The 12,615-nt window shown below is 37.9% G+C and overlaps 1 protein-coding gene across 8 annotated transcripts in view; it reads left to right on the top strand.

Annotated features, from left to right (window-relative positions):
- Positions 1 to 12,615, top strand: part of LOC140738238 (citron Rho-interacting kinase-like) — a 244,104-nt gene that overhangs the window by 128,224 nt on the left and 103,265 nt on the right. For all 8 annotated transcript variants that reach the window (XM_073065370.1, XM_073065371.1, XM_073065378.1 and 5 more), the window contains 4 exons: positions 2,123 to 2,248; positions 3,817 to 3,912; positions 4,270 to 4,386; positions 6,518 to 6,627. In XM_073065370.1, coding sequence (XP_072921471.1) covers positions 2,123 to 2,248; positions 3,817 to 3,912; positions 4,270 to 4,386; positions 6,518 to 6,627 — 449 coding nt within the window. The remainder of the gene's footprint in view (positions 1 to 2,122; positions 2,249 to 3,816; positions 3,913 to 4,269; positions 4,387 to 6,517; positions 6,628 to 12,615) is intronic.

A 12,615-nucleotide genomic window follows, 5' to 3' on the forward strand; every position in this document is an offset into this window, starting at 1 on the left:
AAAGTTAACCCAAAGGCTTTGCATTTCATCCGACATTCGACAAACCAAAGGTTCTCTCTCTTTCTGGCAAGGGAGAAGGAGGTGTCCCCCATTTTCACAGTGAGTGGGAGACATAACAACAACCCGCTGGTTTACAATGTTAAAAGTCTGTTTCATCACTTTTCTCGAGCTCTGTGTCCAAAGGTCGCAAAGACCTTGGGTCCTTGGGCCCACAGCGAAAGATTTTCCAGCCTCCCCGACGACACACATGTCTCCTGCCATGACACCGATCCTCAATCCGCCTGTCTCCAGAGCCCCGAGATCTTAGGCTTCCAAACATGATCGAGACTCTCAGGCCAAACCCTTGGCATGTCGAATAACCACCTGTCGTGGAATCCCGAGAACGGATCCCATTCCCACAAAGAATCAAAGCCTGCAAGTAACTCCAGGTCGGGGTTTTCAAAAGAATCTTGAAAGGGAAAAATAAAGATATTAGAGATAAAAATAGAGTTGTTTCTGAAGATGCAAGCAAAGGAGTTGCTTTAGGCTCCATCATCCCTCCTAAGTCCTTTAGTCCTGACGAAGGGTCTTGAAACGTCGACAGTGCTTCTCCCTGTAGATGCTGCCTGGCCTGCTGTGTTCCACCAGCATTTTGTGTGTGTTGCTTATATTTCTAGCATCAGCAGATTTCCTCGTGTAAGCCCTTTTAAGTTCTTTTTACACAGTGGATTTCATTGCTAGGAAAGGTGGTAGAATCAGATACTATCACTTTGATTAAGAGACATTTAGAAAGGGACAAATACTCAAACGTAGAAGGATGTAGACTTTGTGCAGGTCAAAATGATTAGATGGACAAAATAGTATGGACATGATAGATGGAAAGACCCATTTCTGTGTTGTAAGACTCTAATATATGGGACCAGAATGCTATCCCATATACAATTCAGGAATTTCTCCCCCACAATATTGTTACTGTTTGGTTAGTTCAATATGTATGTAGAACAGGAACACATAACTGTGGAAGTGGTAATCTTGCATGATTTCAAGAGTTTTTCCTTAGCTAATGTTATATTTGTACATCATTAAAAATGTCTGCAACCGTCATTTGCTGTCTCATTCTAAGCTCCATTATAGCACTTGTTTCCACAAACCCAATGTAACACTTGTATAAGTTGTTCCATACCTCAGATGTATCATTAAAACCCTTCCCACCTCTTATCGATTAACACCTCTGCCTTTGCAAATTTCTTCCCTTCTCTACTCCTCCTTTTCTTTCAAAAGGCCTTGAAGGTGTTACCTCCTGCATTACTTCACAATTCTTACAACTGCTTATTGAACCTCAGCAAACAGGTTTTTGCCATGGCAGAGAAAAAGCTCAAGCCAAAGTCATAAATGATCAAGTAATACATCACCAATTCAGTTTCAATGCTGTTCTCCATTTCCAAGACTGTTCCCTTGTGCATCCTCTCATTTATTCACCTTTTTGGGCCCGTGCTCCAAAATTGCCTGCCTAGCACTCACTACCTCCCTTACACCACAACACACCTCACCCCCACCTCAAAAACTCTAAACCGGTGAAGAATACATGTTGGGTGTTTCTGATAGAGTAGAACTTGTTACAGAATGTCTAAATTTCAGAAGTACATTGTTGACTGTAAAGCACTTGGATGTATTGTGAGGTTTTGATATGTGCCATGTAACTGCTATTTTTCTCTCAATCTTGTATTAGGCTGTTGCACGGAAAGGAAAATCAACTGATTAAGCGTCTCAGTATTAACTGTAATACACTCCATTATAATTTTACTGTACAAAGTTTAGTGTTCTTTGGAAACACAGATATGAGAAGACTTTGTTACAAAATGACAGTAGCTATAATGTATTTAATTGTAGAGGATTTGTTAAGCCATGGAAATATAATCATATGGTGTGATGTGCAGACACTTCCTTAATGGTTTAAAGATATTAATAGCACTTTGAAATTTCCATGTTATTGTCATCGATTATATGCATTTAACATAGTTTTAATTTGAGTCAAGAAGTTTGGCAAGTGGTCACTTATCTCAGTATGTAATGTACTAGTGTGCTAATACTCATAACATTGCGGTAGAGTCAATAGAAATTTCTGGTGTGTTGATAATTGAAGGAACGCCGTAAATCCCTGGAGAACCAAGTGAAACGACTTGAGATGGTGGAGCGCAGAGAAAACAAACTGAAGGAAGATTTGCAGACAAAATCTCAGCAGATACAGCAAATGGCTCAGAAAATCCTGGTATGTGTAATTAGTTTATATTGTTAGAATCAGAACAACAGTGCAGGGGAAGAGTAACTTAAGTAGAGAAGGAAGAGGGATTCTTGAAATTATTCTTTCTACCTTCAGTCACATTAAGTTTTCAGAGAACTCTGACTTGATCTCTTCCTCACCTACTCAAAAGTATCCCTTAGCTGTTTAACTGATCACTCTCAGGACATATGACAGTGGTCTGATAATGATTCAATCCTATTCCCACAGTAGTAATACTGCAGGGGTGCAGGGGTTTTACACTGGCAAAAGATATGTTGTTGAGGATGAGTGAAAATATGAGAGCAAGAGATTGAATTGAGTTCAGAGAATAGGTTTCATCATTGGTGGTTCATGCAATGCTGCATAAGATTGGGGTGCTTCTTAATACTGAAGTGGATATGTGCCTAGTGCAAAGTGTTAGATTACCTTTTTTTTGTATTGTGAAAACATAATCCATCTAAAATTAGCAGAAGTAAGTTTAGAAGATAAAGTAAGGATGTTTGTTATAGATAAGATAATTAATGTTCTCAAAATGCTGGAGAAACTCAGCAGGCCAGGCAGCATCTATGGAAAAGAGTACAGTCCATGTTTCAGGCCAAGACACTTCAACAGGAGACCCCGTCCTACTGAAGGGTCTCAGCTCAAAATGTCAACTGTACTCTTTCCGTTGATGCTGCCTGGCCTGTGAGTTCCTGCAATATTTTGAGTGTGTTGCTTGGATTTTCAGCATGTGCAGATTTTCTCTTGTTTGTAATTAACATTCTCAATTACTTGGGCATTTAGGTTTCTAGAGTTAATTTGAGGCATAGTCTGCCTAATGGAGTTAACTGGAACTGTAAATTTGAGACACATTCCTAAATGAAGAGGCATTAAGAAGAATATGTGGGGCAAAAATGGCAAGTGATCACCATGCAATATGTAAAAAAAAATCTAGTGGATAAAGCTGGTCACACTGAAGATGGCAACCTGAAACTGTTGTGCATGAAGATTTTGAGAACATTTTATGAGGAGATTACACAGAGGAGATTCTTACTGGTTAGTTTGATGCTACATGCAGAATACAAAACGGATTTTTTCCTGTGTAAGGTTTGATGGCTGATGCTTGTTAGCACAGAGAACTGGGTAATAAAGTTCAAAGTAAATTTATAATCAAAGTACATTAATGTTACCTACAACAGATGAAGACTGACGAACAACCAAAATGCAAAAGAAGGCAAATTACAAACAAAAAATTTTGATGCTGAGAATATGAGTTGTAGAGTCTTTGAAATTGAGTCGTTAGATCGTAGAGTCAGTTCAGAGTAATAGTGATTAAAGTTATTCACGCCAATTTCAGGAGCCTAATGTTTGTAGGGTAATTACTATTCCTGAATTTGGTGGTGTGGTACCTAAGGATCCTGTACCTCATGTCCACTGGCAGGAGTAATGGTAATAGCTGATCTCAGTTTCATAAACATCCTGAAATGTTACCTGACAATAGATGGGATCTTATGAAAAATTGTACAAATGCCTATTTATTATGCACTTACATTATTCTACTTTCTTTCCTCATCCAGGAATTGGAGGAGAATTGGTGTGAAGCCCAAGCAACAGCACAGCGTATGGAAACCAACCTTCGACAGAAAGAGCAACTCTACGAGGATAAAATGAAGGTAGAAGTCAAAAACTAAATAAGAACATTTGATTCTCTTGTCATAGCTGTAAATTGCAATGAACTATTCTTTTTTACAGGAATTAGGCAGAAGTAATCATCAGACCTGATTAAAAAAATGTTCTGCATGAGCAGTAATTGTTCTATACTTTCTCCTAATTATTTTTAACATCTTTCCCTGGCATTCACACGACCAGCAAGTACATGAGGTGAAACTAATGTGCTTAAATAGTTGAAGTGGGTGCAATGAAAGTGGTGGGCAAAAGAATTTGTTAAATCTTTTCTCCCCAACTCCTGAACAGTATTGTTTTCAGAAAACAACCTGCCTTCTATTCATTTTTGACTCGTTCTTTCTCAGGTTATGGAAGCACAAGTGAAGATGGGCATTGCAACCAAGGAATCATTAGAAGATTGTCGTCTTAGGCATGAGGAAGATTTGCGTAATAAGTGCAAATTGATTGATGATCAGAAAGCGGTATGTGATAAATTAACTTTTATGTAAGGCACAAGAGGAGTGAAAGACCCAGCTCTGATTGAAAACAGCAACCATGAATTTAGTGTGAAAATTAGTTTTACAGACAACCCATGCATTATGGCCATTTTGGTTATGGAAAATCACCTTTAGAGAATTCACAAGCACTACCTACAAACCCCATTTCCAGAAAAGTTGGGATATTTTCCAAAATGCAATAAAAACAAAAATCTGTGATATGTTAATTCACGTGAACCTTTATTTAACATTAATTAAATAAATTCTTATATTAAATATAAGAAAAGATTTTCCATAGTTTTACTGACCAACTTAATTGTATTTTGTAAATATACACAAATTTAGAATTTGATGGCTGCAACGCACTCAACAAAAGTTGGGACAAGGTTAAAATAAGATTGAAAAGTGCACAGAATATTCAAGTAACAGCGGTTTGGAAGACTCCACATTAAACAGGCTAATTGGTAGCAGGAGAGGTATCATGACTTGGGTATAAAAGTAGCGTCCATCAAAGGCTCAGTCTTTGCAAGCAAGGATGGGTCGTGGCTCACCCCTTTGTGCCAAAATTCGTGAGAAAATTGTTAGTCAGTTCAAAAGGAACATTTCCCAATGCAAGATTGCAGAGAATTTAGGTCTTTCAACATCTACAGTACATAATATTGTGAAAAGATTCAGAGAATTCAGAGACATCTCAGTGTGTAAAGGGCAAGGTCGGAAACCACTGTTGAATGTGCGTGATCTTCGAGCCCTCAGGCGGCACTGCCTAAGAAACCGTCATGCTACTGTGACAATTATAGCCACCTGGGCTCGGGAGTACTTCGGAAAACCATTGTCACTTAACACAGTCTGTCGCTGCATCCAGAAATGCAACTTGAAACTGTATTACGCAAGGAGGAAGCCATACATCAACTCTATGCAGAAACACCGGCGAGTTCTCTGAGACCGAGCTCATCTCAGATGGATCGAAAGACTGTGGAACTGTGTGCTGTGGTCAGATGAGTCCACACTTCAGCTAGTTTTCGGAAAAAACGGGCGTCGAGTTCTCCGTGCCAAAGATGAAAACAACCATCCTGATTGTTATCAGTGAAAGGTGCAAAAGCTAGCATCTGTGATGGTATGGGGGTGCATCAGTGCCCACGGCATGGCTGAGTTGCATGTATGTGAAGGTACCATTGACTCTGAGGCGTATATTAGGATTTTAGAGAGACATATGTTGCCATCAAGGCAACGTCTCTTCCCGGGACGTCCATGCTTATTTCAGTAGGACAATGCCAGACCACATTCTGCACGGGCTACAATAGCATGGCTTTGTAGACACAGAGTGCGTGTGCTTGACTGGCCAGCTGCCAGTCCAGATCTATCTCCTTTTGAAAATGTATAGCGCATCATGAAGAGGAGAATCAGACAACGGAGACCACGAACTGCTGAGCAGCTGAAGTCTTATATCAAGCAAGAATGGACAAAATTTCCAATTGCAAATCTACTACAATTAGTATCCTCAGTTCCAAAACGATTAAAAAGTGTTATTAAAGGGAAAGGTGATGTAACACAATGGTAAACATGCCTCTGTCCCAACTTTTGTTGAGTGTGTTGCAGCCATCAAATTCTAAATTTGTGTATATTTACAAAATACAATTAAGTTGGTCAGTAAAATTATTGAAAATCTTTTCTTTGTACTTTTGTCAGTTAAATAAAGGTTCACGTGAATTAACATATCACAGATTTTTGTTTTTATTGCATTTTGGAAAATATCCCAACTTTTCTGGAAATGGGGTTTGTAATATTTGAAAGATGGAATAAACTTGGTTGCACATAATTTATGTGGGGGGAGAAAAGTAAATACAGTTTTTAAAAAAATTTATATTTCCTGATGCAAGGTGCACTTCACATTATGGAAAATCAAGTTATAGACTGTTTTCTAGGAGTACTACATTCACCCCCAGCCTAACGTAGGGGAGTGGTGGCCTGTATTTTATGAAGAATTTGTTTTGGTGTAAAGTTTACATCAGAAATCCACAGCTCCAATGATAAACTACATTTTGCTCATTGAGTTTTTGCCTGATCCCTGGTGTATTTAACTGTATTTTAATCTGATGTGGTGAACATTATATTACAGACAATAAATGCCATGGATTCCCAAATTAAGTCTCTGGAACAGAGGGTAGCAGAGCTCTCTGAAGCAAACAAACTTGCAGCAAACAGCAGCATCTTTACTCAGAGAAGCATGTGAGTGTCGGACTTTGTAGTATTGTGACAAAATCTTTCCATTAAATACAATAATATAGAGATGATTGGATTAGCAATTGACAAGCTCTTCGTTTATCTAACTTCCTGACACATTGTTTTTTTTATAAATACTGTCTTCTAACACCATACACATGAAATCCATATATATGGTTAAACCTGCCAGGAAAGTTGCGGAATAAGCATAAGATAAAATAGATTTATAGTCGCAGAGCAGCACAGCACAGAAGTGGGTCCTTCAGCCCATTTAGAATGTTTTCCTGCCTAAACCCATCTATCCACACCTGGACCATAGCCATCCATCCCCTCTTATCCATGTAACTACCCAAACTAAATGATGCAATTGAATCTGCAGCTATCATGTCTACTGGCAGTTCACTCCACATTTGCACCATTCTTTGACTGAAGAAGTCCCCCTTCAGGTTTGCCTTAAATATTTCACCTTTCTCCCTAAGCCTATGATCTCTAGTTCTAGTCTCATGCAACCTCAGGGGAATACACCTGTATGTATTTACTCTATATATACCCCTCATAACTTTATAACTATCTAAAAGATCTCCCCTCATTATCCTATGCTCCAGGAAATAAAGTCCTAAGCTATTCAACCTTTCCCTACAACTCAGGTCCTCAAGACCCAGCAATGCCCTTATAAATTTTCTCTGCAGGCTTTCAAGCTTATTGATATCTTTCCTGTTGGTAGGTGACGAAAACTGCACACAATACTACAAATTCGGCCCTTTCAATGTCTTGTACAACTTCAACGTAACATCCCAATTCCTATACTCAGTGCTCTAACTTATGAAGGCCAATATTCCAAAAGGTCTTTTTATGACCTATTATCGACTTGTTGTGCCACTTTCAAGGAACTATGGATGTATCTATCTATCCAGCACTCCCTCCATCCCTCCCTTCTGGCTCTACAAGCCAAGCCGCCCAGCAATCCTCTGATTTAATCCTAGCATAATCATGGGACAATTTACAATGAACAATTAACCTACCAACTAGTATGTCTTTGAACTCTGGGAGGAAGCCAACTTGGTCACAGGGAGAATGTACAAACTCCTCACAGGTAGTGGAGTGAATTGAACCCAGGCCGGTTGTATTGGGACAAAGGAACAACATTGGCGATACTTCAGTCCTCCAGCACCTCGCTTGTGGTTAAGGACATTTTAAATATCTGCCAAGGCCCCTGAAATTCCTGCACTACCTTCTCAGAAGGTTTGAGGGAACACCTCGTCAGGTTTGGGGATTTTTTCACCATAATTGATCTCAAGGTAGCAAGCACCTCCTCTTCTGTAACCTGGATATGGTCCTTGACCTCAAAACTCTTTAGCTTCAGTTCCATAGACCCTGTGTCTGTCTCCCAAGTAAATACAGATGCAAAAAGTTAATTTAAGATCTCCTCCATCTGTATCAGCTCCATGCATAGATGATCAAACTGATGTTCAAGAAAACTAATTTTGTCCTTTGCATTCAATGGATTTATAGAAGGTTTTGGGATTATTTTTCACCTTGTATGTCAGAGCAACTTCATGTCCTCTTTTAGGCCTCCTGATTTCTCTCTTAAATGTTTCTTCCATTTCTTGCATTCTAATATCTCACTTGATCCTAACTGCCTATATCTAATATCTTCTTCTTAACTGTGGCCTCAATATCCGTCAAAAACTAAGATTCCCTAAGCCTTTTAACCTTGCCTTTTGTGCTAACAGGAACTGTCAAATTCTGTAGTCTCAATATTGCTCTTTTGAAGGCTTCTCACTTACCAAGCATCCATTGGCCAGAAAACAATTTATCCAAACTATGCCTGCTAGATCCCTTCTGATACCTTCAAAATTGACTTTTTTCCAACTTAGAGTCCAACCCGAGGGCCATTCCTATCCTTCAGAAGAATTATGATCACTAGATCCAAAGTGTTCCCCTGCACATACTTCTATTACCTGCCCTTTCTCATTTCATAAGAGGAGATCCAGTATGGGGAGCTCTAGGTATTGATTAAGGAAACATTCCAGAAAGCATTTGACAAACTATCCCATCCATTCTTTTTACAGTATAGAATTCAGTCAGTATGTGGAAAGTTAAATTTGCCTACTATCACAACCTCATTTTTCTTGCAACTGTCTGCTTTATAGTGATGTAAACAAAGGGCAAAGGAAGATAAAGAAAGAAGAAAAGCATATCTGTTAGGTGAGAGGAACTAGAACCCTTTGGTGTTTAACCACCTAAATTCAAATGTAGACTAATTAAAGGTGATGACCTTTACTTCAGTAAGAATCTTGCATGGAATGAGATTGGGTTCCTTTCAGCACAATTTAACTAATGGAAGCAGCAGATGCTCACAGCTGTACTGGTAAAACAAAAATCATTGTGTTTGATTGCTAAAGAAACTGGTGAAATCACAAGAAGTCTTGTTATGATGCGGTGAATTCTTCAATTAATCTCTGAAATAGATCTAATTAAAAAAGGGCAAAATTGCAAAAAGTATTCTTTAAAAAAAAACACCGGAATCCCACATTGCAATAAACACATTTGACATTTAGTTGCTTTCAAACAGTAAATGAGGCATTGACTGACAACAACAACCCACTAGAAATTCCCAGTTTCACAGGAATTAATGTGACTAATAGTGAAAATGAGAATAGTGTTAGATTAATGCATTAGATGAACTTTTCTGAACTTGTAATGTGGTGGAACACTGGGTTATTCTGCTAAATAGTTTTTTTTACCTGATATATTTGCTGTTTGGTACGAACAAACCTGTTGCTGTTGGTACGAACAATTTGCTTCTACTCCAACAATTTACATCATTGTCTACATAACGATAAGATGATAATAAGGATTTAACAGAAAGGAGTAATGAAAATAGAATTTTAATAAAGAAAATAACTTAAATACTCAGCAGCCGAGGCAACAGCAGTGTAGAGAAAACAGATTTAAAACCAATGATTTAAGTGAGTTTTCAACAGAACTAAAAAATATTTGCAATAAATTATGATTCTGGGGTGCTGTGGAAATCAATGGAATTGCAATGGACATCAGTACAATGGTCAATCTATGATTTCATTATACTTCCTTCACTGACTTTATCTCTTCTTAAAATCTTTTCATGACATCCAGTCTCATTGTTTACCACTCATGGAACTGCATTGAAATTGCAGTCAGTGAAATTGAGTGATTCAGTTTGCTTTACCCAGAGCACATAACTTATGCTTCTTATATAAGTGTAAAACAAGAATTATCAACATTATATCTGTCTTTCTCTTTGTTTCAATGATATCTCTCTCTTTGTTTCCCTCCTTTTTTCAATGATTCCATTTTTAAGAGCAAATTCATTTTGTGAAATGTTTTCAATATGAAAACCCTTAAAAGAAAAACACTAAATCTAATGGAGGTCAGAGTATACTACCTGAACACTCCGGCAAAATGAGAGGATTATCCTGCCTCTTTACTCACTTGCCCTAAGCTATTAGGCTATGAAGTATATCTCTGTGGTGAGACAGATAAATGACTATATCTGGTATGGTTTCCTGGAAGTGTTGGAGTGGATAGAGATTCTTGAACTGGTGCTTCCATCTCAGGTAAGTGATTCTCATCGTAAAGATCAGCCCACTCTATTTCTTTCTTTACCTTTTGTGGACTTTGAAGGTCCACTAGCGCACACCTGTTCCGCCTGATTTCACCTTGTGATGTTTTGATCACAAACGATTTTGAAGCCCAAACAGCTTCACCACTCCTCTGAGTTGCGACAAAGATTGGTCTGTGCCTGAGATCATCCATGCTCTACGTTATCACACGCTGTGTTGTCTCAAAACTTCTCACTTTGTCTAAGTCTAGTCTGAGGTTGGAAAAGGGAAGGAAGAATGGGGAGGCATGTTCCCAGCCCATTGACAGGTCTGATGGACTGTAGCCATTCGCAAGAGGTGTGGAGCAATAGCCTAATAGTGCTTTGTTAAGGGTCTTTTGCCTTCAGTAGGAGAGTCTTAACAGTTTGCACTGCTCTTCCTGTTTCTCCATTTGCATGTGGGTACTGTGGACTGCTTATCTGGTGTTTGAACTCGTATTCCCTAGCAGAGGCTTTGAATTATGAGGAGCTGACTGTTGTCTGACACAAGTGTCTATGGTATTCCATGGTGAGCACAGCACAGCTTGGACACTTCAACACTCTGTCAGTAGAAAATATTTGCCTCTTTACAGCTTGAAAATGTCTGCTCCTACAATTTGCCATGGAAAGTCTGGGAATTCTGTGGGAGAGAGGGGTTCAGCATAATTTTTGTACAGTTTTCTGCACACTTTACATTGCTTTACGATATCGTGCTTATGTTTCCCTGGCCCTATGAGTACATTCTTTGTTGTGTTTAGCGAAATGCTTGTTTTCTTCGCCAGTTTTGTGAACATGCATTCAGGGATGATGTGGTATCTGCCCCAGTGTCCATTTTGAACATCACTGCCTCATTTTGCAACAGAACCTTAGTACACCAGCTTTGTTTATTTGAATCTAGAATGCCAAAGAAAGCTGAATCATGGTCTTCTTTGACCTCCTGAAGAGCTGTTTTTGAGTGACACTGGCTTTTATAATGGCCAACTCTATAGCATTAGTGGTATTTCACTTTTGCTGGACAGAGTTCTTTCTTTTCAAATCTTTATTATTATTATTATTATTCAAAAATAACACAAGTACATCGAAGTAACAACACTTACAATGCCTCATAAAAGAGGAAATTATATTAAGGATTGAAAATTTTGTGAATTTAAAAAAAAAACCCTACTAAGCAAGAAAAGTGAGGAAAAAGAAAAGAAACCCATTGGAGGTACAACCCTGGAACCACGCGTCATACAAAAAGCTTCTAAAAATAAATTTAAAACTGCCAACAAAAAAAAAGATAAATCAAAAAAAATTTACATTTAGATCGTGGAAGAAATCTATCAGTTAATGGAAATGATAATAACGAGCAAATGAGCCCCATCTCTTCTCAAAATCAAATAAAGGTTCAAAGGTTCGACTTCTAATTTTCTCCAAGCTAAGACACAGCATCACTTGAGAGAACCATTGTGACAAAGTAGGAGCTGATATATCCTTACATTTCAACAAGATGGCCCTATAGCTATCAATGTAGCAAACGCAATAACATGTTGGTCAGACATAGAAATACCATGGATATTTTGAGGAATTATTCCAAAAAGCACAGTCAATTTATTAGGTTGTAAATTGATTCTGAGTGCTTTAGAAATTGTCAAGAAGACTGACTTCCAAAACTGTTTTAATATAGAACATGACCAGAACATATGTGTCAGTGTAGCTATCTCAGTTTTACATCTATCACAATACTTGTCAACATTGGGAAATATTTTAGAAGGTCTCTCCTTCGTCAAATGGTAACGATGTACAATTTTAAATTGAATCAGTGAATGACTAGCACAGATCGAAGAAGAGTTAACCAGCTTCAGAATCCGTGTCCAATCCTCCCATATAAAAGTCAAATTGAGTTCCTTCTCCCAATCCTGTTTAATCTTAAGTAAAGGACGCTTATCCCATTGTAATAATAAATCATAAATTCTTCCAATAGAACCTTTCAACGAAGGGTTCATATTCATAATAGTATCTAACAAGTCAGCCTCCAATATGTAAGGAAAATTACTCAAATATTTTTGTAAAAAATGTCTAACTTGAAGATATTGTAAAAAGTGTGAATATGAGAGAGAATACTTATCGACTAATTGTTCAAAAGACATCAATCTGCCTTCTTTAAATAAATCCAAAAAAGAATTAATACCTTTATTTTTCCAAAGTAAAAAAAATTGGATCACTCCAAGAAGGTTTAAAAAAGTAATTATGATAAATTATACTACAAAATTTAAATTTTTTAAGATTAAAAAAATTGCGGAACTGGATCCAAATTTGTAAAGTGTGCTTAACCACAGGATATAGGTTTAAATTAGCAACTTTAGCAAATTGTATAGGTAGAGCAACTCCTA

This window comes from Hemitrygon akajei, chromosome 14 (assembly GCF_048418815.1).
Source record: "Hemitrygon akajei chromosome 14, sHemAka1.3, whole genome shotgun sequence".
NCBI classification, from domain to species: Eukaryota; Metazoa; Chordata; class Chondrichthyes; order Myliobatiformes; family Dasyatidae; genus Hemitrygon; species Hemitrygon akajei.